Raw genomic sequence first — 27791 nt, forward strand, 5'->3', positions numbered from 1 at the left:
CCAGCATATACACACACCCCTGCAGATATACACACACCCCTGAAGATACACACACACCCCTGTGGATATACACACACCCCTGAAGATACACACACACCCCTGTGGATATATACACACCCCTGCAGATGACAGAGGAGGAGAACAGGTGCACCAGGAGGAATATTTAACCCATTTAGAGATCATTGTTTCTTCTGCGAATATTGCAGTGACTATAGTTTGCACAGGGCAGGATCCTTGCTGTGGCCCTGGGTTACTGCTGTGAGAACCAAACACTTGCTTCCTGATGTGGTCTGAAATGTTATAGGTTGCCACTGGCACAAGATTGCTAAAAAAAATAAAACAACAAATAAAAAACAAAAACAAATCCACTTCCTGTTTTCACAGAGGCTGTATTATCAGACTGGGTCTACTTACATTGGACACTTTCAAACACCGATCTCAGGACAGTTTCAAGACACATGTGGTCACTGCAAGCATTAATCTACACCTCCAGAACAACATTAAAAATAGCTCATTAATCATGTCACACACCCCCAGGTTGTGTTGGCTGATGTCCACAACTGTGGCCCTCACTTCAGCCATTAACGGGGTTGCGGATTTCTATAGACAAGCGGAGGGGGGTGATTTTATTTGTTCAGAAAGGGCTTGAAACTAACAATAGCTGTTCTAAGAATCTAACAGGATCTGCTCGTGCAGTGTCATTAATGGACAAGAATCCTAGGCCAGACAGGAATGTACGTATGAGTCAGAGTTTTTCTCGCGGTCAGTAAGTCTCGCCAGCTGAGATCTCTCCGGCATTAACGACACATCTATTAAATGACAATTATTCTCAATTCTCCTCGTGACCCGTCATCAAGTGAAGGTCAGATAAACCCCCAGGGAAGTAAATAAATGTGTCTTCCAACTATGCTACAATATATCTTCTCCTTTCTTTCTTTTTGTGTTGTATCTTGAGCCAATAAAAGGCTGCAAACTCATTATGGCCAGTTTAGTACTCAGAGTTTTGCCCTGCAAATAACAGCACTTCATTTAAAAAAGCTGTTTTCTCATTGATTCCTGATGGACAGATCTTTAAGAACAGATGTGGGACACGGTGTCCCCGCCGTAACAGACGTGGGAGATGGTGTCCCAGCCTTAAGCAGCACACAGTGGTCTCACATTACATCCATTCTGTCCTCTCATTGTCTAGGAGTGCTGACTGACCAATGGCTGTCACCCATGATTTCTACCCAAATTAGCCTGCTTGTGTTCAGCCTGGTGATATGAACACGCAGTCCATTTGTTCTTAGAGGACAGTGGTGTCTCAAATAGAAGCTTAGAGGCATAGCCTTTTAAGGCGTTCCTCTTATAGGACTGAGCACCATCCTGGTACAGGAGGGGAGGGGTCTACCTGGGAGGGTGGGATAAAAGACCCCCCTGGGGGGCACGAGGAGCAGTCTGAGCTCCAGCCAGCCGACCTTTGCTTCCCGCGCCACACGAAGTCCTCGCCATGCCGGCCAAGAAGAAGGAAGAGCCCAAACCTGCACCTGCTCCAAAACCCCCAGAGCCTGAGCCCCCCAAGGAGCCTGGATTTAATCCAGCCGAAGTGCAGGTAGCTACCCGGCCCCGAGCGCGTGGTGTAGTCACGCGGTGCAGTTACTCTGCACGCCAGAGTGCTTGCATGCATGAAGATGAGAGGCAGAGAGTGAGAGACATGATGATCTTCATTCATCTATTCATACCTTGTTTTTTTTAAGCTGTCCTTTGTGTTTTTCTAGTAATTTTCCTCGCGATATGTTGGAAAGGAAAAAGGACTGATGTACATTTCTTTCATTTGCCTTGATCCTGGCAGGAGAGAGTCCTCACAGCTGTAGGTGTGCTTTTATCACCACGTCGCATCTCCCCCGGGACAAACATGACCTTCTCGCGCAGATAATTGGCGTACAGTTTCCGTTCACTGAAAATCTTGAGTCTGCTTTGAGGTCGATCGACTAACGCGGAGCACCATAGATCACGCACAGCCTCTGATGTTAGGTCACCTACACATTAACACACAGCTACTATACTTGTCCAGTTCTAGTGTAAGACTGCTGCTTCGGGTTTTATATGAAGTTGCTGTTTCTAATTATAAGGTTAAATGTTGAGTCGGCTGAGCTCTACGAGGACAGCTCACATCTACGGCACGACTCCAGCGCAGTGCTAAAAATGCTTTTGTTACTGTGAGGGGCTTCAGTAATGCGTAAAATATATGAAACGTTGAGCCTGCGCTTTGATGTTATTATAGCTCAACATTTCATATATTTAGCCCCGACATGTGAAAGCGATATTCTAAACCATATCATTGGTGTGGCGTAACCCTTTACAAACACGCACTACGTTATTTTCTCCTAGCAATTAATGTTTTGTTTTCCCGATGAAAGCCACAGAAAGCTGACCACACTGCTTGGGTTTCAGAAAATCCGTCACAACAAAAGATTTTTAGTGGTCTCCGCTTTTGCTTCGTTTCCACGTACAGGAATGTCTGGGTTGGTTGGAACAGCCATACTTGCGCGTTGAGGTTCAGGCCGCAAGCAACGTGATTTTCATTATGGCGTTTCCACGGTGGACCACCCAGCCATGGGCCATTACAGCGGAGGCGCTGGGCGAAATGCTGAGGGAACTTACTGCTTTTGCTTTCTTTGTTCGTTTGAATTCTACACATCTATCAATAGAGACTGCGCGCAGTTATGTTCACGTGTGAGCAGTCAGTAACCTGCAACACTTAACCTGCCCATTAACGTGATACGTTGAAATGTTCCTTAAAAGACGCAGTAACGTAAACACATTTTGAAAACGGATATATTTTCCGTAATGGATTGCTTAAGCGTGGCTCGTGAATCTATGCAAGCAGCTGAAAACTGCAAATCTCTGCTGTACAGACATGTTCTGTAATCGGGTTAATAAAACACTCGTTTTGCGTCGCTGTTCGAGACCTGCCTGTATTGTACGAAATAACTACATACATTTTTCACTAAATTGCGCTACAGTCCAGCCAGGGAAAAATAAAAACTCGGGCGGTGCCTTTTCATTGACCTAAACTGCTTCACGGCGATGTGCCGGCGCAGCTTGCTCACTGCGCACACTCTGCACGCGGATAGTGGCTGCTGGAGAACACGTGCAACCTGACCCGCGCGTGTGAAGTATGCGACATCTCCGCGTGGCTAGGGGGGCGTTGGAGGCCGCAGCGCCCAGAAATATTTATGTTCCGCGCATCTGGTAGTGGCATGGTGCCGTTTGTCCCGCATTTTCATTTTTAATTAAAGTGGTTGCAGAATGGTGTACTGAGACAATCGATGCCCATGTAAATTGAAAACAGGGCTGTACTCGATCTTGATCACTAAGAAAAATAACTTTATCTCTTTCAGATTGAATTCACCCCTGAGCAAATAGAGGGTAAGTGTCTGGATTTATTTTATTGTGCTGCTTCAAGTAGAATTCACACTAGCCTCAATTTTGGCTACTCTACAGACATTCTCTGAAGGATCACTGTGGTCTAATGTCTTTTCACAGCAGTCACCTAAGTGCCTTTGACAATACATTTTATTTTAATTGCAACAACAGAGGTTTCATCATTACAAAACCCATTTTCTACCCAAAATGAGAAATGTAGCAGTCAATAGAGTAGCACTACTGAGTTCACAGCAGGTTACTACTGGGAGGGAACACTGAAGAGATAACATTTCAAGTTTACTTAATGTGGCATTCATGAAATGCCAGACAGCTCTCAGGAAGGCGGGGGCTCTGTTCGGCGGCTGTGGCATTTGTTTTGCTGGGGTTTGAAGTCCTCTAAATACCCATCTGGCAGTTGCTGACGATTCTGCTTTATCTTCTCAGTACGGTCCTCCAGTGCAAGGCACGCCACTCGGCCAGCGCCTGTAAACGTGTTGAACCATGCCACGGTAGCTCTCTCTTCCTCAGATTTCAAGGACGCATTCCAGCTGTTTGACAGGACGCCAACCAATGAGATGAAGATCACCTTTGCGCAGTGCGGCGATGTTATCAGGGCTCTGGGGCAGAACCCCACCAACGCCGAAGTCATGTATGTTCTTGGCAAGCCCAAGGCTGAAGGTAAGCTGGGTGCACAGTCTTTTTTAGATCTCGGTCTGGCTTGGCGTATGTAGGGTAGCGTGCTGGGTCTGAATGGGCTCTCAATCGTCCTGCGCAGACATGAGCGTTAAGATGCTGGACTTCGACCAGTTCCTCCCCATGCACCAGCACATCTGTAAAGCTAAGAACCGCGGCACCTTCGAGGACTTCGTGGAGGGCCTGAGGGTCTTCGACAAGGAGGGAAATGGCACAGTCATGGGTGCCGAGCTCAGACACGTCCTGGCAACCCTGGGTAGGTCTCCCTGGGTACATATCTGGCAATGGCAGTGCATAAGATCACAGGTCACCGTGAGTGTATGTTGTGTGAGCCTTCTGGGGAGGGGGGCTGTCTGACACCCTCACAATGTGTGTCAGGTGAGAAGATGAAAGAGGACGAGGTGGAGCAGCTCATGGCAGGCCAGGAAGACGCCAACGGCTGCATCAACTACGAGGGTAAGCGCTGGTGCACGCCCACCACCGCATGCCCTCGCTGTACCCTGTGCAACACATCTACAAGATACTTTCTTTTTACACTTTTTACGTACTGTCTTCATATAGTGATCTTTTTTTCCCTATTTTGAGCGGTTTTTTTAAAGTGTTCTCTTGTGGGTTGAGACAGTAACATTCAGCAACATGAGTCCTTCAACCACAGCAGCAGTGCGGTGTGTTCACACAGCTGCACGGGGCAAATATAACATTTAAGATGTGTCCTCTCTCTCTCTCTCTCTCTCTCTCTCTCTCTCTCTCTCTCTCTCTCTCTCTCTCTCTCTCTCTCTCTCTCTCTCTCTCTCTCTCTCTCTCTCTCTCTCTCTCTCTCTCTCTCTCTCTCTCTCTCTCTCTCTCTCTAGCATTTATAAAGTACATCATGGCTGGCTGAGCAGGTGCAGTAGTCACCCTCTTCTATATCTTTCTCATGACTCTCTGTGCTTCTTTGCATTTAATTGCCTTTTAGTTTCTTTTAATGCTACATTGTCTGTGCTGATTCTGCTGGCGTTTCAGTTATTCTCTGAGAGCACAACCACATACTTAATAAACACACCACATTCCACTACGGGAAATAACACGACCGCTTTCTTAAACACACCACGTTTCACTATGTCAAAGCGTGAACTCTTTACACACACATGAGCTTTGCTGTTTTTCCTCTACAGAACCAAGAAAGCCAACTGAGGGGGCAGAATGTCACACATTTCTTTCCTTTTTCTGTTTCTTTCTGTTCATTTCTTTTCTGTAAGCCTGTCCTGTGCTGACATGTCCCTGCGTCTCCCTCCGTGAGTTATCATCACTGCTCATATGTTCCTGCTTTTTCTAAAGACTGTACAGCCATAATTCCATTGTATATCATCATTGTTTGTGTCGTGGATCAGAAAAAGATTTCATTAAACGTCCTGTTTAATTAAAATAAGCCTCCTTAAAGTCGTGTCACCATAGCTGTATAAACATGAAGGCAGTGCTGAGCATGAGTTCACAAAAGCCTGTTTCTGTGGCGATGGGAATGCTGTGTTTCATGTGTTCTCACTGAACTAGCTTCAGTCTGAAACCACAACACATGCAGAACCTTACCAGCTGCCCAGGAATGACCTCATACGGGGCAGCGCATGCACTCGCAGCCACTGGAGCACCTCGGCCATGAAAATGCATACGCTGACAAATTAGGCTCTGGTATTGAGGTCTGGTTATAATGGTTGGTTCCCAGAAATCAATTCAAACTTCAAATATGGGCACAGGACCACACCAAACCCTTGAAACTGGGAAAGAGAGTAAGAGAGTCATTTAGATGCAGTTGGGTATACGTGCATAAGACCAGTGGCACGTGATTACAGCTAAACTGTGCAGCAGAATATGCAAGATATACATAACCACTTAAAACACTAAATGTGATCATTTTACTTATAAACCGCGGACTGGTCCCCCAGGGCCAAGAATAGTCCTAAACGTAAGGATGTTTAATGGGGGATCACCACTGACATTACAGATCTGCTCAAGACCAGGGTTTTGAAGAATTTACTCCAAACACACATACTCTGGGCTACAAAGGTGCTTTGTGCAAAACATTGCTATTGTATCAGTTCGTGCTGTTAACGAATGAGAAATAGTCTGGAAACAAATCAAATGGGTGTGCAACACTAGCTGGCAGAAATGCAGAGTGGCGTACTATTTTGACATAAGCTGTTATTTAGCTGTATGTGGAAAGTTGTATGTGGTTTTGGATGCAGCCCAGGCCTAATCCACGCCACCGACTGAAGTTTTGCAAATGCCCCACCAGTGGGCGCCCTTCTTTATCACACTCTGATCAGTAAGCACTACAAACGAAGAAATGCGACGACAAATTACTTACGTTAAGTGATGAATGTTGAGTGAGATTATAGAATGCCATTAAGAGTAGCTATGATACGAAAAAATAAAATAAATTTTGAGCAGAAAATTGGCGAAAGAACAGGAGACTGAGTGATAGAAGTTTATAGTAAGAAAAGAAAATCCTAGACGATGCGATTCCGCTCTCAAGCACCGCTGACGGCATTTCACCCCGCTGCACTCCCTACTTTTGCCACTAGATGGCAGGAACGCATCATGAACAACAAGCTTGGCCTTTGAAAGGCGCTGTTACGGCTGCAAATAGGTGTCGTTATGGTGCTTGTAAAAGCCTGTAATTGTCTGGAAGTGCTTATAGATGGAACTTATGTAAGCGACACTATTTATGCGCCAACACTGTGAACGCGAGCAAAATGCCAAAACAACATCATCATATAATAGGCCTGCTGTATACAAACCCACGCGCAATACTAATTTTATGAGGGAAAATATGCCTGTTTATCTCAGCAAGAGATTACATGTTTTGAGTCTAGTTTGAGTTTAGGCTAAGGTCAGAGCGTGTTAGGATTATTTACGCACACCGAACCGCCGCGATTCAAGCATGCAACTGCCATAGGAAATAAAAGTACCCCCTTCTCCTAGGCCTCGAAAAAACTTAAAGACCTTTTCGACATGATATCCATGCAAACCACTATGACCTGTCCTTTCAGCGTTAAAGAGCGAGACAAGCACACGCCGAGCATGCATGTAGCCAGGCGTCACAGCAGTCCCGTGCGCGACGTGTGTGGACGATACCCACGGACCAGTCCTGGAGCGCCGGGAAACACGCCCGTTATGTCTCGCGACTCATTCCAGAACCAGGCAGCCTACTGTGATGCCACCTCTGTAGCTGTTGGACCTTTGAAGTCATAAATACAAAAGGACAGGGGTTTGCTGATTGTTAAGTCTAATATACACATAAATAATACACATATGCCTACCTCAAAGCCATAAATTTAGTCAACATGGGCTTGGAGACAATTTACTGGTGTAGTTTGAAAATATACAAAACAATTATTTCTAGAACTATCTATAACCATTTTACTTCTATAACAAAACAAATGACATCCATAACTATCGTCATATATATATATATATATATATATATATATATATATATATATATATATATATATATATATATATATAGAGAGAGAGAGAGAGAGAGAGAGAGAGAGAGAGAGAGAGGTAGTCAAAACTGCATTGAAGGTGTCTCTGGAGGACCTCTGAAATGTCATTGCATTTTTTACACACACACACACACACACACACACACACACACATATATATATATATAGACAAAGTTGCAGTTCTCCTTGGGCGATACAAAGGGAGGACAAACTAACATCCAAATAACAGGCTGCCATGTCAGACACTCTGTCTGGAGAGATTCAAACCCACAACCTTCCAATTGTTAGGCCAAAGTCCAACCACTGCTCCACAATAGTATGACTGTTATAATAATAATTATTATTATTATTATTTTGGAGCATGTTGATCTGAAGGACAAGCTATACAAACCCCACTACAGAAGGTGAGATAATAAAGACACTGAAGGAGACCATGTTATAGCAGATATCCAGATGGAAAGCAAAGTGTCCCAGGAAGCACATTTCATCTGTGTAATGACAGACTGTGAGGACACACCGTGATGACACACTGCTACTTGTTAGCTGAAAAGCTAACAAGACTGGGACACTGTTGTCTGCTGTGTGAACTTTTGCATCACTGCTGTCAATGGTGATCTGGGGACCACCACAAATTCCCCATGGCGACTGTTTGGTGAGGTCACTAGTAGCACTGAAGCCCACGTGTGTTGGACACTGTAATGTAAAAGGTTCCAATAACAGCGTCTGGTGTGTTTCCACGCTGACCTTGCGTGTCTCTTCTCTTAATAACGACTATGTTTGCATACTGTCAGGGCTTGGGAGGGGTGGTGAACACACATGGTCCAAAAAAAAACCACAAAACACAAACACAATAACAAACCACACACAACCACAAACCTTACACAAAACACAAAAACCAACACAAACATAACTGCAAACCAAACACAAACACAAACCCCAAACCTAGCACAAACCCAAACAAAAAAACAAACACAAACCCAAGAACAGTCCAGGGGAATCTTGCGACTGACTCATTACAGGCTAACAAAATCCAAAATGGGAAGAGTGACGGTCTGACTCAAGCAGAGCCAAACATTCATATACATGAGAAAGGTGACAAGCAGGAGGGACCAACAAGTCTTAGAAATGTAGCGACTAGCATAGATGAGACTCAACACGTACACACTTCTATACACAGGTGAAGGCTAAAATAGGTTGTGGGGGAAGGTGATGTGGTGTAACTGGGGTTTGCAGTCACGTTGGCATGTAGCGAATGCTGCAAGAATACGCGGGGGAAAGTCTGACAGAGACAAAGGAAAAGCAGACAACGGCTCGCTCACAGCGACAGGGACGGACAGACCGCAGGACTTCAACGCTAGCAGCCAATCAGCCCTGCTGGGAGCCAGCCACAGCTGTTCTGTAGTACAGAAGGCGATAAAGTACCGGTGCACTCTGAATGATTGTAGTGAGTTTACCTAAAGGGAGCAGCTAGTAGAGGAACTTTTATTGCTATTATTTTACTAACAGTGTGTCTTAATAAATTACATATTGAACTAACAAAACTATACAATGATATTGTGGATTGTGTGTATGTGTGTGTGTGTGTGTGTGTCTGTGATAGAAAGTGATGTAGATGTAACCATAACCAATCATTAATGTTCCTAAAACTGGCATATTTAACACACACTGGCATATGAAAACACGGTCTGTCAGCACCACGATCAAGACTTCTCAGGTGTCTGAATGTCATCATTACTTGCTTCAGTGCCGTTGTTAGTAGGTTCATACATGTATGGATGGATTCTGATTGTCGTCCCTCCTTGTGCTAGTACTGTTCTGCATGAACAGGCTGTGAGTCTATCACACTTGCTTACTGGTATGTAAGGACCACCTTCAGACTGTTCTTAGCTAAGACTGATAAACTAATTTGTTTGGTTTTGAGCATTGTTTATATTTCTTTTCTATTCATTTTTTAATGGTATGCTAACTAAAACATTATGTCCTTATGTATTCTAACTGAACAGATCTTAAGTCGTTTGGCTGTGTTCTGCCCATGGCTAACTATCACACTGCAGTAGTTGAACATCCTGAGGGTCCAACCTGAAGAACTCCCAAGCAGGGTCCTGTTCCAAAAGCAGGATCCAAGTGAAAGCCTCGACCTCTTCTCTTCAGGACCGGAGAACGGAGGAAACCTCTTCCCTCTTACCAGACAATAATCTTTTCCACGTCGTGACCAGGAGCAGTGCCTACAGTTTCCTGAATCCATGATGCTAGACTAGGTGACTTGTCTGTTTTCGTTAATGACAGATAGCGGATAACTTGCTAGCATCCCATGCTAAGACAGATAAACCAGTAGGGCAGTTTGCTAAACAGCCTCCACCTATAAAAAGCCTTAACATACAAAACGTTGCGTACACAAAAGAAAAGGTATAACTTTAAAGGAGAAAAGCAGAAATAGTACTTTTGTCAGGTGTTTAAGCCATATTCTGATACCAACGTGGTTTTACCACGGAGATTAGACGAGAAGCAGTGGTTTAAACAGCTAGTTTAGCTTATCTGGCTAATAAAGACCGTTGTAGCTGTGAAAACGTTGGTCTTGCTTTTCATTTATTTATTTTTGAACAAATGGGAAATAACTGAAGAGAAACTGTAGAAACGTATACTCACCTGTAATGATTATAGACAGGCACCCTGGGGCTGTAAGTGCATCTTCTACAGAGATCCCAATTACAGAGAGTGACGGGGACAGGCACACGGATCTAGAGGCGTCTGAGGGGAAGCTGGTGTATGGCTGACTGGCAGAAAGAAAGTTTTTCCACACCCTTAGTCTTTATTTCCACGGAGTACATGATTTAAACGGCTGCCTGCTAAGCACTGTGCGAGTGTCATAGGTTAAACAACAAAGCTTCAGCAACCTACTAACCAAAGCATGCTACCATTCATAAATAAACAGAAACCACATTTTAAAACCACGCTAAATAAAAACTTGGCTCTGTGGATTTGGGAGACACCGGCGGTCAATATCAAACTGAAGCAGTAGGTAAAATTCACGAATTCACTGAACACATGATAAGTGTTCCATTCATTTTTACTGTCAATATCAAGGCGGGCGGTGGAGTCGTGGGGGGGTCCAGTTTATGACTCAGGGCGGCTTGAATTCAAACGTGTTTTGCCTCCTACTGCCAGATTCCTTCTGGCACTCATAATAATGCGCGACGCCCTGCTGTGCATTTCAAACAGATTTCTGTTTGTTTCTCATTACAGAGTCATCCTTAACACAATATGACAACTACAGAGAACCTAGTCACAAGCTCTTTACGGTTCAGGCGCTCACACACTAGATATTTTGAGCTCTGTATTTTGCTACTAAGGTGTGCGTAACCTAGCTTTGTTGAATTAGATTTTTTTTTAATTACATAACCACTGCAAAAAATAATTAGGTCTTTAGACACAATCAAATGAATGCACAGGTACGGTGTGAAATGTTTCATCAGTTAGTATAATGATTAAGTGTAAGTCTGACCATTTTCAAAAGGTGTCGATCATCATTAGATGGTAGATGCAGGATGGTGGGATATAGCAGATTTCTGACCCCTGCTGCTGTGACACCTGACTCGTCTCACACACACGCACGTGCGCATGCATGCACCTGTCTAAGTGCTACCTAATCTGAAGCAGGTCAGGCAGCACAGATGGGTTTTTCATGGGATGACAGTATGACAGTACGTCACAAGAGCCTCTGAGCTTTACCAGGAAAATGGACCATGACAGTAGGAGAGCTCATCTGAGGAAATGATTGCATTTAAAGGATGTTCTAAAACTCCTGTAATACAGAAAACATCTAAAGACCTAAGCTACTTCCACAAGCCCAGTATTTTATGAGATGTTAGTATCTGCATGTAGTAAATGGTTATATTCTAACCGTAACCTGTACATAAATAATACATCTCACTTTGTAGGTAATACATCTGCCTTTGTATTTGCAGTGTCCTGCTGTCAAAGCATGAAGGCATTTTTGTTTTGCACAGAGAAGCATAGGTGTCATGGCTGAGTACACCAAATGAGAGACAGTGTCCATCAATTACTCCAAAAGAGAGACAGTGTCCATCAATTACTCCAAAAGAGAGACAGTGTCCATAAATTACTCCAAAAGAGAGACAGTGTCCATCAATTATACCAAAAGAGAGACAGTGTCCATCTACTACACTAAAAGAGAGACAGTGTCCATCAATTACACCAAAAGAGAGACAGTGTCCATAAATTACTGGAAACATTTAGCTAACATAATATAAACTGGCAAGAGAGTCTTAATCAGGACTCCTAATGAACACATATTTCTTGTTCTCTTATTTCAGTTCAACTTACTTAAGACAAAAATAAATACTTTAGAAAACAAATACTAATCTGAAACACATAGCTGGCTTTAAACTGGATACCAGCTACAGCTGAAATGTTATTATGTATTTGCTGCACTGCATCAAGAGTAGTGTGTCTCCACTCAACTAGAAATAACTTCTGAACTACTGAACATTTGATTACCACTAACATGGAACAGTCCAGGCCACACCAGGACAAGAAAGGACACGACAACACTCGAGGGCTTAGGGAGGGTTTGAGAGTGTCTGAGTCATGACGGACTGGAGACTGCATCAGTCCACATCATTCCTCTTAACAACAAGGCAACGTTTACATGTAATCAGGAATGAGTCTGATCATGAAATGGACACATCTTCAGTTGTCATTCTCCACTTATATTTTACATCTGACCTGGTCTTGCAGATTCCTCTTTAATAACATACAAAGGATTCGGCCCTTTCTCTCACAGGAAGCTGCCCGGGTGCTTGTGCAGTCTCTTGTGATCTCAAAGCTCGACTACTGCAACTCGCTACTTGCTGGTGTTCCTCTAAGAGCCATCAGACCTCTACAACTTGTCCAGCAGCACAACTGGTCTTTAATCTTCTGAAGTACCGCACATGTTACTTCACTGCTGTGCTCCCTTCATTGGCTTCCAGTAGCTGCTCGCTTACAAAGCCAAAAATGGACCAGCCGCTTCATACATGAGATCAAAGGTCAAAGCCCGATTCATACCTTGAGTATGGCTCGGCTTGAAACACCATGCTTCAAGTCTCATGTAAGACAAGCATGGAGACTATTCTCTGTGCTGGCTCCTAGATGGTGGAACAAACGTTCACTGGCTGTCCCTTGCAGAAGACAGCAGACTCCCTTGCAGTCTTCAAACGCAGACTGAAGACCCATCTATTTGTGGAATATTTAAATGACCATTGGCCCTGCTCCTGTGTTGACTAACTGAAACTCTAGTAGTTATTGTTTATTGCACTTATCGTTGTCTGTTATAGATTGTCTGTTGTCTGTTTTGTATTTCTAGGCATCAGCATTGATTCCTGTATTTCTACAGTATTCTAGTATTCAGACTCTAACCAACTGTACTGGCTAGGATGTGACTAAGCACTGGATAAGAGGTCTGCCAAATGCCATAAATGTAAATGTAAATACAAAATTAGTCTGTATACACATGTATTTAATAACTGAACTGAACATGAAATAGCTGAATTCCATCTAGCTGGTTTGTGAGAGATATTTGTCTGTTCAAAGGAATTTATTTTACCAATAGAATGTGACAAGAATGACAGGAACAGGAAAGCCAGACTCCTTGCTGGTGTTACACTTTTTCAGAAACCCACATCTTGAGGCTATTTTTGTCTTTACTGTACAGTTAGGACAGGATGTATTAATGTAAACATTTACATGTAATCAGGAATGAGTCATGACATGGATACACACACAGCTCTGTGAAATAATGAGTTTGATCATGACATAGATTCACACATAGATCTGTATTGTCTAACACCTCTGACAAATTCACATGTTCCCTGACCACAAGAAAAATATTTACAACTCAGAATGTACCAGCATGAAAATCTTTGTATCTATGAACAGCATGCAGCCGATATTGTAATATCCTATCTCTGTGATGTGAATATATCAGACAAGCATATGAGTTTTATTAAACTGAGCACCACTTCACTTTTGCATGTGTGCTTATAATGCTTCATCCCTCTGTAGGGGGCGGTATAATGCTGTATGTCTCTGTAGGGGGGGTATAATACTGTATGTCTCTGTAGGGGGCGATATAATACTGTATGTCTCTTTAGGGGGTGGTATAATGCTGTATATCTCTGTAGGGGGTGGTATAATACTGTATATCTCTTTAGGGGGCGGTATAATGCTGTATGTCTCTGTAGGGGCTGCTATAAAGCTGTATGTCTCTGTAGGGGGCAGTATAAAGCTGTATGTCTCTTTAGGGGGTGGTATAATGCTCTTTCCCCCTGTAGGGGGCAGTATAAAGCTGTCTCCCCCTGTAGGGGCAGGTATAATGCTGTATCCATGAAGTGAAAGCTGGGGTTAAATGCTTGGCTTGGAAGCAACAGCACTTAACTGACAGCCCCATCAACACACACAATGTGCGTACGCACACACACCTACACACACACACACACACACACTGTCATAATTTCAAGACATCTTCAGTAATCTTGTACCTCCAGGTTACCATGATTAATTAGTTTTATATATCAGAAATGACTGAAAATTGGATGACTAACAAATACACTTCTCATTTGAATACATGTTTAATAACTGATTTGAACACGAAATAGCTGAATTCCATCTAGTTGGTTTATAAGAGATATTTGTCTGTTCAAAGGAATTTATTTTACCAATAGAATGTGACAAGAATGACAGGAACAGGAAAGCCAGACTCCTTGCTGGTGTGGCGCTTTTCCAGAAACCCACATCATGAGGCTATTTTTGTCTTTACCGTGCAGTTAGGACAGGATGTAATAATGCACGCCTGCCTTTGGACTTCTGTGACAACACCCCACCCAGCAAATCCAGCCACATTCAACTCTCCATATCATATCTTTATATCACATGTGTCTGCAGGAAATGTCTGTGCAGACGTGCCTGGCTGTGCTGAAGCAGGCTGTGCTGAATGAGCCTGTGCTGAAGGATCTTGTACTGAAGCAGCTTGTGCTGAAGGAGACTGTGTTGAAAGGTCCTGTGCTGAAGGAGACTGTGCTGAAGCAGGCTGTGCTGAAGGAGACTGTGCTGAAGCAGGCTGTGTTGAAAGGTCCTGTGCTGAAGGAGACTGTGCTGAAGCAGGCTGTGCTGAAGCAGGAGGATTTCATGATGGGGTCACACACATGTGGACAGTGTACCTGTGCACAGCTTTATTAAAGTGCCACCAATGGTCCAGGTCTGCTCTCCGGAACCGACACCTGTGCTCAGAACCACAGGGTGAAAACATATGACTATACACAAGACAACACAACATGAGCATGTTCATGTGTCTTGCACAAGAGCACGGTCTTGCTGTGTTCTGCACATGAGCACAGTCCTACTGTTTCCTGCACATTAGCACAGACCAGCAGTGTCCTGCACATGAACACAGTCCTGCTGTGTCCTGCACATGAGCACAGTCCTACTGTGTCCTGCACATTAGTACAGTCTTGCTGTGTCCTGCACATGAGCACAGTCCATTGTGTCCTGCGCATTAGTACAGTCTAGCAGTGTCCTGCACATGAGCACAGCCTAGCTGTGTCCTGAACATGAGCAGTCTTGCTGTGTCCTGCACATGAGCACGGTCTTGCTGTGTCCTGCACATGAGCACAGTCCTGTTTCCTGCACATTAGCACAGTCCTGTTTGCAGCAGATTAGCACAGTCTAGCAGTCTCCTGCACATGAACACAGTCCTGCTGTGTCCTGCTCATGAGCACAATCCTGCACATGAACACATTCCTGTGTCTTGCACATGAGCACAGTCCTGCTGTGTCCTGCACATGAGCTCAGTCTTGTTGTGTCCTGCACATGAACACAGTCCTGCTGTGTCCTGCACATGAGCACAGTCCTGCTGTGTCCTACACATGAGCACAGTCCTATTGTGTCCTGCACATTAGTAGTCTAGCAGTGTCCTGCACATGAGCACAGCCTAGCTGTGTCCTGCACATGAACACAGTCCTGCTGTGTCCTGCACATGCGCACAGTCCTGCTGTGTCCTACACATGAGCTCAGTCTTGTTGTGTCCTGCACATGAGCACAGTCCTGCTGTGTCCTGCACATGAGCACAGTCCTGCTGTGTCCTACACATGAGCACAGTCCTATTGTGTCCTGCACATTAGTAGTCTAGCAGTGTCCTGCACATGAGCACAGCCTAGCTGTGTCCTGCACATGAGCACAGTCCTGCTGTGTCCTGCTCATGAGCACAATCCTGCATATGAGCAAGTTCCTATCTTGCACATGAGCACAGTCCTGTTTCCTGCACATTAGCACAGTCTAGCAGTGTCCTGCATATGAACACAGTCCTGCTGTGTCCAGCACATGAGCACAGCCTAGCTGTGTCCTGCACATGAGCACAGTCCATCTCTGTCCTGCTCATGAGCACAATACTGCACATGAGAAAGTTCCTGTCTTGCACATGAGCACGGTCTTGCTGTGTCCTGCACATGAGCACAGTCCTACTGTTTCCTGCACATTAGCAGTCTAGCAGTGTCCTGCACATTAACACAGTCCTGCTATGTCCTGCACATGAGCACAGTCCTGTGTCCTGCACATTAGTACAGTCTTGTTGTGTCCTGCGCATGAGCACAGTCCTGCACATAAGAACGTTCCTACTGTGTCCTGCACATCAGTACAGTCCTGCTGTGTCGTGCACATCATCACAGTCCTGCTCCAGCTACAGGGTGCTGAGTGTCTGGATGACAAATATAACTGAGTGTCTGAATGACATATATAACTGAGTGTGTGAATGACATATATAACTGCGGTTTGCCATGATGCAGGATGCTTCCACTGCTCCTGGATAAATTCCTGGATTATCCAGACTAAAATGAAATGTGTTGTGTGAGACTGTTCCTGTGTGTTTGGAGAGAGAGAGCAAGTGAGTGAGAGAGCAGTATTAGAAATCTGTGTACTTTTGCTTTTATGACTTTTGTGTTGACAGCTATAGTATATGTTAACAGACACACTCAACACAGCCTACTAATAATTCAAATGACAAACTAATATTTGTTTAAATATTAACAGCATGTGTTTTAAGAAAAACAAGGAAAAGGGGTTTGTGAAAAAAGAATCTATTTACATAGTTTTTTTCAGTTGAAAATTATGATACAAAAAAAACCTGTATTTTTCCATTGCCTGACAAAAATGTCGCATCCACAAAAATACAAACAAATAAATTATAAGCACGGATCACTGAATGACATCATTTCTTCATAAGTTCCCAGTCAGAATACACAAGCACATGGGGAGAGGAGAAAGGTTTAGTCCACAGTGTGTGTGTGTGAAGCACAGTCACACGGCGGTGTTGTGTTTAATACTGTGTGTTTTGTGAGTGTGTGTGTGTGTGTGTATGTGTGTGTGTTTGTGTGTGTGTGGACAGTCATGGCGGTGGTGTTTAATACTGTGTGCGTGTGTGTGGACAGTCACATGGCGGTGGTGTTTAATACTGTGTGTGTGTGTGGACAGTCACACAGCAGTGGTGTGTTTAATACTGTGTGCGTGTGTGTGTGTGGACAGTCACACGGCGGTGGTGTTTAATACTGTGTGTGTGTGTGTGTGTGTGTGTGTGCGTGTGTATGGACAGTCACACAGCGGTGGTGTTTAATACTGTATGTGTGTGTGTGAGGACAGTCACATGGCGGTGGTGTTTAATACTGCATGTGTGTGTGTGTGAGGACAGTCACATGGCGGTGGTATGTTTAATACTGTGTTTGTGTGTGTGTGTGTGTGTGTGTGTGTGTGTGTGTGGACAGTCACATGGCGGTGGTGTCTAATACTGTGTGTGTGTGTGTGTGTGTGTGTGTGTGTGTGTGTATGTGAGGACAGTCACACGGCGGTGGTGTTTAATAGTGTGTGTGTGTGTGTGGACAGTCACACGGCGGTGGTGTGTTTAATACTGTATGTGTGTGTGCGTGTGTGTGGACAGTCACACGGCGGTGGTGTGTTTAATACTGTGTGTTTGTGTGTGTGTGTGTGTGTGTGTGTGGACAGTCACATGGCGGTGGTGTTTAATAGTGTGTGCATGTGTGTGTGGACAGTCACACGGCGGTGGTGTGTTTAATACTGTGTGTGTGTGTGTGTGCGTGGACAGTCACACAGCGGTGGTGTTTAATACTGTGTGTGTGCGTGTGTGTGTGGACAGTCACACGGCGGTGGTGTGTTTAATACTGTGGAAGCTGATGCGTGTGGGTGAGGTGGGGATCGACATGGCCCGTGCCACCCGCACACGCAGGGCATGGTTATCTTGCCAGCGATGCCAGCGCTTCCGGGCTGCAGAGCGCACCTGGAACACACACATACACACACACACACACACAGACACACATATACACATACACTGTAAAACACCCTGAACTGCTACGTATACTTACCCCATCGAACGCAGACACAATAACATATGTGGATCATTTCTGCTCATTGTCCTGTACCTGTTCAGCTCAACAACCCCATTCAATACATCTGCTGTTGAACAGAAACAAATCACACCTGTATTATTAGACTATGATTACAGAATGCATCTCTGAACCGTTTTACACTGCATTAGCATGAGTTCAGGAAATAACTGAATCCACACAGTGTTTTGGAGCCCCCCATGCAACTGCAGCGCACACGAGCAGATGGGCACTGTGTTGCAATGCCTGAGGGGACTGGGGCGTGTGTCCTGACGCTGTGTCTTCGTGAGCAGGACACGCGTGGTTTAGCTGTCAGGGCAGAAAGGTGGATCTGTTCCTCACTCGTTTTTACAGCTCAGCTCCAGACCCGCAAGCAGACAGCGGCGTGTCTAATCTGCCCTGACTATCTGCCCCCTCTGTGGAAAAAGCCCCTGAAATCTGGCCTATTTTTGGAAATCTCCCCCAGTTTGTGCCCATACAGGGCATGCTGCACTACGCTCTAGTATACAGGCTAATGTGAAATGTGAAATTCTCTCACACACACACCCACACACACACACAACATCTATCACAGTGATGCATTAGAGACAAAAGAAAGGGGAAACTATAATTTAGACAGGACCAATAAAACAATAAAATCTCTAAATCTCAATAAAATCTTTCCTCCCTTTGAAACTAAAGATAAGATGCAAAAGACTTTTCCGAAACCTTTTTTTCCACACCATCACATTTTAAAAAACCTTACCTAAGCATTTAGAAACATTAACCCTGCGTTATTTTATTGCACGGCAATGGACAGAGACCTGGGGCAGCTGAGGTGAATTTCTAGAACAGAAATAACGTGCAGGACTCTGACAACATGAAAACACTTGGTTATTTTCTACACTTTAGACATTCCTGAGGATGCTTAATTGTTCTTTAGCTGACCAGGAGTGAAGGTTTTGCGGGGACGCGAGTCCCCAGCTCTGGGCAGCAGACGGACAGCAGCGTCCTCTCATTTATGTGCCCAGGTGTGTGCTTGGTCGTAACACCAACACTAATGGAATTCTTGACCCGAAACCTCACGTGATATCACCAGGAGATATCGAATCATCTCTCTTGGAAGACACGGAGAATATGTCAGCACTAGCAGAAGTGCGGCTGCTGCAATTTCCCACAACAGCTGTGAGACCTCTATTAAAAATGAATGGGCAGGTTTTTACTCCGTGTGAGCCCAGAAGCCACTGTGTGTGTGTCTCAGGGGCCGCATCCAAATCTACAAACTATATCCAAAGTGGTAGAGGAACTCGCTGATGAGAACAGTGAGAGAGTGAGGTTGTGATCCTTCCAAAATCCAACAATATCCTGACAGTGGAGAGAGTTCCAGCTCAGTCCTGTAATCTGCAGGAAATTCTGCCCATGTCCCAAAACTGTGCTTTTAATAACAGTCTGAATTTATTCAGAGCTTATCACCACTGTCCCTTCCATACCTCCTCTCACAGCCTAAACACACACAGCTTATTATCCATGATAAACATCCCCACAGTGTATAAGTCACCATATTACACTTACACTGTTTATTATGCATAATAAACACTCCTACACTGTTCATGTGTACATATTACACTTAATTTATAATGCATAATTAACACTCCCAGTGTTTATATGTACATATTACACTTACACTGTTTATTATGCATAATAAACACTCCCAGTGTTTAAATGTACATATTACACTTACTGAGACATTATTATGCTGAGACATTACATTGAGGGAATCTTATCATATTAATCAGTTCCTTGGCAACAGGAAAACACAATGACCCCATTAACACCTGAGAGCATTCTGCTGGACACAGATAAATCCTTATTCCACATTTTGGCTTGTGTGTGTGTGTGTGTGTGTGTGTAAATATCCATCCAGGTAATAATAGGCTTTGCTGGTGGCGTGGAGATAGCATGGCCTTTTTATTGCTGAAGCCGTCACCTCTTTTTGCTCTGGGGAATGAAATGAGCGTCTCTGTTGACTCACCTCCCCATTCAGGAAGCAGTAGAAGACGGACACGAAGAAGCCCTGCAAATGGACGTGAATACACAGTTAACCATCAAACAACAAATCCAGCCATCACTCACTAATCACCCTGCTTCACTCTGCCTCACTCTGCTTCACTCCGCCTCACTCTGCTTCACACTGCCTCACCCCGCTTAACTCCACATCTCCCCACAGCATCCCACCTCACCATGCTGCACCCTGCTTCACCCTGCCTCACTCTGCTTCACCCCACCTCACTGTTTCACTCCAACTCACTCTGCTTCACCCTGCCTCACTCTGCTTCACCCCACCTCACTCTGTTCCACTCCACCTGACTCTGCTTCACCCTGCCTCACTCTGCTTCACTCCCCAGAACCCTGCCTCACCCTGCATCACCCCGCCTCACCCTGCTCAGCACATCAGGCTGTGTAATGAGGAGGCTCTGTAGGAAGCTACATTTTGAATAATTCTCAAATGCTTATTGAGTTATTGAGGGGTCAGCTTGTTTACTAATAGAAGGATGAATGAACCAACAAAGGAAGCTGGGAAATGGTGCTTGTGGTGGGAAACTGGAAGATTTTTCCAAACTGAAACTTAGGTTCAGGGTGTCAAACCAAAAAAGGTAAATGGCGCTGACAGCATCAGGACTGAGACATTGAGGAACGTCTCTCATAACCTGCAGAGGAGACATCATCAGAACTGAGACGCTGGAGAACGTCTCTCCTGAGCTGCACAGGGTCTCACTAAAACTCTTTAACCTGGTTCTTTAAACTGACTGCTTTCCTGAAACTGAAAACATGGGTGATATCCCCGATCTATAAGAGCAGAGACAAACCTGACCCTGGCACCTAGCAAGGTGTCTGTGTCAGCAATACTCTGGGGAGGGCTTTCTGCTGGGTTTTTCATGCCCAAATACAGGCCTTCCACACAGTGTGCTGAGTTTGAGTCAAATCGGCTTTTTACCAAATAATCTCATTATAGATCATATTTACACCCTACACATCTTAATCAAACATCTTATCCACCAAAATATAAAAAGATTAAAATATTTGCAGGTTTTGTTGATTTCAAAAAAGCTTTTGATTCTATTTCAGTATCTTATTCTAAAATTCTAAAATGTGGTGTAGGAGGTAAAGTATATGATCATCAAATCTATACATTTGAATAATAAATGTGGAATAAAACTTGGAAACAAACGCACAGAATACTCCACTTGGGAGCAACACACTCACCACACCTACCCCACCCACACCTACCCCACTCACTACACCTACCCCACCTACCCCCACACATCATACCTACCCCACCTACCCCACCCACCACATCTACCCCACTCACCCCACCCACCCCCAACCACACCTACCCCACCTACCTCCAACTACCACACCTACCCCACTCACCACACCTACCCCACACCACACCTATCCCACCCACCACACCTACCCCACCTACCCCCAACTACCACACCTACCCCATCTACCCCCACCCACCAACTGGGACCCCCACCCACCAATGGGTGATAGATGACCCATGTGATAATTACTAAGTGAAATTCTCTCTCTGGCTCTCTCTCTCTCTCTCTCTTCTATATGATAATCAAGGACAGAAATAAAGAGAAACTGCTGTTTATTCCAGATGGGGAGCGGGGGAGAAATCTCTTTATGAAACTGCGCTTTCCTCCAGGGGAATGGAGAATTAGGCAGGCTTTATCCTGGAGAAACTTGACAGAACCTAAAGAAGAGCCTTTATAATCAGGTCACATGCTAGAAGATCAGATTCCCACTCTCACAATACATCTAGTCAAGGATTTAAAAAGGTCTGAATGGATATGCTTAATAGCACCGTAAAAGTGCCCAGTGACTGGACTTAATCTGAGAGATAATCTGTGAAATAATCTAGAAATCTTCATCATTTCATCAGATGCTTACATCAAAGGTGCAGGGCACTCTTACCTGAAAGGACTGCAGGAATGAGTTGAAATAAATGAAGACTATCTGAGAGATGTCATCCTCCCCAGGATTCACGAAAAACAGCATGTACGTGATACCCAGGAGGGGTAGCAGGACTAAAGTGGCCTTTACTGCTTTCCTGAAGAGAGAAAGAGATAGAGAGAGAGGCAGAAAGGCAGGAAGAGAAAGAGAGCACACAAGCAGCAACTAATTAGGAATGTCACTGCAGAATAACGGTACACAACATTAGTGGAACGTTCTGGATTGCGAGGGTAATTCTGAACATCAGTCCTGGCTCACTGTGTCGGGATGAAAACAGCTTCCGGGCCTGTAACGTTACCTTAGATTCAGCTCCTACTTCTCCAGTGATGGACGATGACTAGAGTGGTAAAAGCACAAGTAAATCAGATTGCTCAATGAGACTGACAGCTCCGTGCTGTCCCACAGAGTGCTCACTCTGTCAGCACCCCCTCCATCTGCTCCAACAACAGGTACATTCACCACCACAGATTCATGGCCCTGGCTATGGTCCAAATGGTGAGTGAGCTACTATATATGATTGCAAACCTTGTTCACCTCCCCTTACCACACAGTTCCAGCCACCACCCCCTAGGCCACACCCCCAGGCCACACCCCCATCCTCCACTGCCACTCCCCATGTCCTTGGATCACATTCACTCAATCCATAGTTTGCTATTTTTCTATATTTCAGTGATGCAAATGTTGTGTGACATTCCAACCTGCAGGCAGAGAGTAACAGGTCCAGGGCAAAGTGAAGCCAAGATGCTATTCTGTGCTCTCGGAAAGGAGAGGAGCTTAAAGAGACATGATTCAGACATCAGAGCAGCTTCTCAACACTAGATCTGTGCACAGCAGGTATCCTAGTGCTCCTTTAACCTTCTACAATGTTTATGTGCTGTATTCTGTCCATACACACTAACACAATGTTTAAATGTTTATGTACTGTAAGTCTGGCCATATACCATACTAATAGAACCTCCTCACACCCCAGCAATATTTTAAAACACTGAGTTTTAAGCAAGAGCTGTGTGTGTGTGTGTGTGTGTGTGTGTGTGTGTGTGTGTGTGTGTCTAATAAACTCTGTAGTCAATAAAGAACGATTCTATCTCACCATCGGCTAACTCTCCGCCAGCCCGAGTGTCAAACAGTCTCCTCCACCTGCTGGTACTGGAGAATAATAAAGGATTCACCCTGATAAGGAGGAGTTAACGTTTCACTGGGGCTATGGAGATGAATCCAAGATAAACACCCTGTCTAAGTTCAACCCTGCTGTGTGTGAGGCAGCACCTGCTTTAGGGATGGGGCACCAACGACACTGGGACCATTTCACCGTTGACACTGGGACCATTTCACTGAAGACACTGGGACCATTTCACTAAAGACACTGGGACCATTTCACTGAAGACACTGGGACCATTTCACAAACGACACTGGGACCATTTCATCGATGACACTGGAACCATTTCACCGATGACACTGGAACCATTTCACTGAAGACACTGGAACCATTTCACCGAAGACACTGGGACCGTTTCACTGAAGACACTGGGACTGTTTCATTGAAGACACTGGGACCATTTCACTGAAGACACTGGGACCATTTCACAAAAGACACTGGAACCATTTCACAAAAGACACTGGAACCATTTCACCGAAGACACTGGGACCATTTCATCGATGACACTGGAACCATTTCACCGATGACACTGGGACCATTTCATCAATGACACTGGAACCATTTCACTGAAGACAGTGGGCACACATGCCACAGAGCAGCACCTTGTGTGACATGAGCAGTCAGATGTTCTCTGGCTTACATCCACCACACTTTCAATTCCGTTTACTCAGTTCAGATCAGTTTAATTCCATTCAACTTGTTTAAATTTATTTAGTCGTTTTTTTTCTAAAAAAAAACAAAGTGTAGCAATCTTTGCAGCAGACTTGGTCATAATGCATATTTACAGAACCCAGGTGTAGAAGCCCTCTGTCTGGGTGAGGGTCCAGGAGGCAAGGCTGAAAGAGCAGAGCAATAAACAGGTTTCTGTAAACCCTATACAGGTGAAATCCACTTTATTTACCCAAAGATTTACCCAGACTGCCTGACTGTCACAGATGAGGCTCCATCACGCCACCACATGGGAATATTTTCAACCTTCTATTTCCCAGACAGCAGCTCTTCCAATATGGGAGTAAAAAGTCTGGGCCTGCGGCAACACTGACCTCAACACCACAAACCAGATGCCAGCCAGTCCCACCTGTAGCTCTATCAGACTCCAGCCATGCTCACCTGCAGCTCTACCTGACACCAGCTGTGCTCACTTGTAGCTCTACCAGACACCAGCCGTGCTCACTTGTAGCTCTATCAGACTCCAGCCGTGCTCACCTGCAGCTCTACCAGACACCAGCTGTGCTCACTTGTAGCTCTACCAGACACCAGCTGTGCTCACCTGCAGCTCTACCAGACACCAGCTGTGCTCACCTGCAGCTCTACCAGACACCAGCCGTGCTCACCTGTAGCTCTACCAGAGACCGGCCCTGCTCACCTGTAGCTGTACCGCTTCCCCGGGATACAGAGGCAGATTTCACTGAACGCAAAACCCTGCCAAAGCGAAGCCCACAGATACCTGAGACTGCTGCAGGATAACAAACGCTTCATTCACCTGACCAGAGTGTGTTGTCAGACAAGATGGAGGACAACACAGAGGAGACATGAAGCAGCCAGGCTCTGGTCCAGTATGAAGGGCTCAGACCACAGCCTACATAGACCACTCCCAGCAGGGGGCGCACTTGTTTACTTTGTGAACCTGTGAGTATGCTTGCCTCTCCTGTATATCACACACACACACACATGCACACACACACACACAATACAAGAAGCACAGCCAGTGGCCTTTCGCAGTATTGATCTCCTGTAGAGTTGCCTTTCTGAAGGTCTGGTCCCATGCCAGGCTCATAGTAACAGACATGGCAACACAGCAACTGGCTGTAAAGACACATGTTTAGCTTTGCTGATGTTCCCACGAGTCCTGTGAGGAACCCTATGATCATTTCTAGAAGAGAAACGTCACTAGCCTTTGCTCCTCTGTTATAAGGTATACTGGGATGTGTACGGGGGCGAGGACACCTTCCTCACCTGTGATGCATCGTTTGAGATGTGGAGTTATGCCTGTCTTACCTGTACTGTCTGATTTCAGACACAGGTTTGATATCTTACCTGTACTGTCTGATTTCAAACACAGGTTTGATATCTTACCCGTACTGTCTGATTTCAAACACAGGTTTGTCTGTCTGTACAGTTTGATATCAGACATACGTCTGTCTGTCTTACCTGTACTGTGAGATCTCCGACACACGTCTGTCTGTCTTACCTGTACTGTGAGATCTCCGACACACGTCTGTCTGTCTTACCTGTACTGTGAGATCTCCGACACACGTCTGTCTGTCTTACCTGTACTGTGAGATCTCCGACACACGTCTGTCTGTCTTACCTGTACTGTGAGATCTCCGACACACGTCTGTCTGTCTTACCTGTACTGTGAGATCTCCGACACACGTCTGTCTGTCTTACCTGTACTGTGAGATCTCCGACACACGTCTGTCTGTCTTACCTGTACTGTGAGATCTCCGACACACGTCTGTCTGTCTTACCTGTACTGTGAGATCTCCGACACACGTCTGTCTGTCTTACCTGTACTGTGAGATCTCCGACACACGTCTGTCTGTCTTACCTGTACTGTGAGATCTCCGACACACGTCTGTCTGTCTTACCTGTACTGTCAGATCTCCGACACACGACTGTCTGTCTTACCTGTACTGTGAGATCTCCGACACACGTCTGTCTGTCTTACCTGTAGTGTGAGATCTCCGACACACGTCTGTCTGTCTTACCTGTACTGTGAGATCTCCGACACACGTCTGTCTGTCTTACCTGTACTGTGAGATCTCCGACACACGTCTGTCTGTCTTACCTGTACTGTGAGATCTCCAACACACGTCTGTCTGTCTTACCTGTACTGTCAGATCTCGGACACACGTCTGTCTGTCTTACCTGTACTGTGAGATCTCCGACACACGTCTGTCTGTCTTACCTGTACTGTGAGATCTCCGACACACGTCTGTCTGTCTTACCTGTACTGTGAGATCTCCGACACACGTCTGTCTGTCTTACCTGTACTGTATTGTTTCAGAAGTGGTGGAGGCTCGTAGTTTTGTCATGAGAATCCGTACTATGTTGAAAAGGAACACAAAGTTGATCTAATTGGAAAAAGGAAAAGAGAGGAAAGTGAGGAATACGGAAAACTGCGTTTGTAGCAGGAATATCAGCTGTTTCCACTATTGTTTCATCCTCTAGTGCAGATCATATATACCCTCCAGGCTTTTAGCAAAACTATGTTAAACATCACATCTGTACACTCTAAACATACACAGCTATCAGCCTTTATTACAGTAATGCTTATTAGTACATTAAATATGACTGCAAACAGACTCTAACTACTTTTGTCTTTATTCACATTTTTAAATATTTTTCAGGTATATCCTGCAAAGTATAAAAAAAATCTGAGATCAGTTTATCCTTACTTCATTTGTTAATTTCCTTCTTTCCTTTTGAATGCTGTGTGTATGAGTGAGCTGAGGTGTTTGGGCTTCTGTGTGTGTGTGTGCGTGTGTGTGTACGTGTACGTGTACGTGTGTGTGTGTGTGTGTGTGTGTGTGTGTGTGTGTGTGTGTGCGCGAGTGTGAGTGAAGCTGCACTTTTAGGCACATGTGATAACAAGTGAGCATGAACCTTAACTGGGAAGAACCAGAAGTCACAGGAAACTTGGCACAGCTACAGTTAGGGGCCATTTTACCCACCAAGCAAGCGTAAATACACCCCCAATGAGGCTGAGACTGTTGGCAGCTTATACAGAGCTAATTCACTACTGAAGGGATCAAAGGAGAAAGGCAGTCATACTTACGAGAAGGACCACTATAACTGGGCCTTGATAAATGTAATCAATATATTTTCCAGGTTCTTTTCCAAACCAGCATCTGGAAGTGGACAGAGCGACAGAGGACTGCAGACATGTCCAAAACCAAAAATCACAATGCCACAGGCCAGAAACCATCCTAAATGTGAGAAGGTCGAGCAGGAATAGGAGATGTACAGGAATGCTATTTTGTGCAGTGTGTATAGTTTCTGTGTGGGGAGAAAGGAAGTTAAACCCAGCTCATTCCTAGACAGCTGAAAGCTGAAACGGCTCCATTAGCATGTCTCCGAAGCAGACGGGCAGGACAGACTGGCTTGTCTTTCTTTACTTGGTAGTATTGTACCTTGCACTTCCCGATTAGTTTCAGATGTGCATATATTCAGTTTACAGGAAGCCAAAGGGGAACATGTTCTCAGAATAACATTTCTTGGTAGGAGGAGTCGTTTCGTCTGGATGGAGCTTCCTGAGTGGAGCTCTGACTAGCTCACACACATCTTTCAGCCAGCACTTTATTTAAGGTCCCGAGAACGAAATGTCCTCCCAAACAGAGCACGCAAACAGGACTCTGATTACAGAGAGAAACCATCAGCAGCTCATTTCTTGCCTTGTCTTTCCACAGCCTTCTGGAGAGCACAGACTTATGAAGTGCCGTAATTAAGATTGCAGACTTTGCGAGCTTCAACCCAGTTTTATATTATTTAATTTTTTTTCTGCAGAGACCTGCAATTTTTGAAGCAATGAATGCAATAGCATATTACATGTATTTATAACTTACTACAAAATGTGTGCATTAGTGTGCGTGCACT

General features: G+C 44.8%; 2 protein-coding genes across 2 annotated transcripts in view; one reads left to right on the forward strand and one right to left on the reverse strand.

Moving 5' to 3' along the window:
- The first annotated feature begins 1422 nt into the window (after positions 1–1422).
- Positions 1423–5515, forward strand: myl13 (myosin, light chain 13). The gene is made up of 7 exons (XM_027019024.2): positions 1423–1591; positions 3384–3411; positions 3937–4086; positions 4184–4357; positions 4480–4557; positions 4953–4985; positions 5256–5515. The coding sequence occupies exons 1-6, from the start codon at positions 1490–1492 to the stop codon at positions 4979–4981; spliced, it is 561 nt and encodes a 186-aa protein (XP_026874825.1). The 5' UTR covers positions 1423–1489; the 3' UTR covers positions 4982–4985; positions 5256–5515.
- Positions 5516–17566: 12051 nt separating this feature from the next.
- The window catches only part of LOC113582967 (corticotropin-releasing factor receptor 2), a 53827-nt gene continuing 43602 nt past the window's right edge, over positions 17567–27791 (reverse strand). Inside the window, exons 8-12 of the mRNA XM_035520095.1 lie at positions 26974–27046; positions 26184–26269; positions 21998–22133; positions 20046–20087; positions 17567–17925 (exon numbers count right to left, since the gene is read on the reverse strand). Of these exons, the coding sequence (XP_035375988.1) occupies positions 17785–17925; positions 20046–20087; positions 21998–22133; positions 26184–26269; positions 26974–27046 (478 nt within the window). The 3' untranslated portion in view covers positions 17567–17784. The remainder of the gene's footprint in view (positions 17926–20045; positions 20088–21997; positions 22134–26183; positions 26270–26973; positions 27047–27791) is intronic.

The sequence above is a fragment of the Electrophorus electricus genome, chromosome 19 (assembly GCF_013358815.1).
Source record: "Electrophorus electricus isolate fEleEle1 chromosome 19, fEleEle1.pri, whole genome shotgun sequence".
Classification (NCBI taxonomy): domain Eukaryota; kingdom Metazoa; phylum Chordata; class Actinopteri; order Gymnotiformes; family Gymnotidae; genus Electrophorus; species Electrophorus electricus.

What these genes read in the sequence shown, in the direction of transcription:
- myl13 (XM_027019024.2), top strand. Translation starts at nt 1,490, where the DNA reads ATGCCGGCCAAGAAGAAGGAAGAGCCCAAACCTGCACCTGCTCCAAAA. An exon ending in CACCCCTGAGCAAATAGAGG is followed by an intron (nt 3,412 to 3,936) that starts GTAAGTGTCTGG and finishes TCTCTTCCTCAG; the next exon opens with ATTTCAAGGACGCATTCCAG. An exon ending in TGGCAAGCCCAAGGCTGAAG is followed by an intron (nt 4,087 to 4,183) that starts GTAAGCTGGGTG and finishes CGTCCTGCGCAG; the next exon opens with ACATGAGCGTTAAGATGCTG.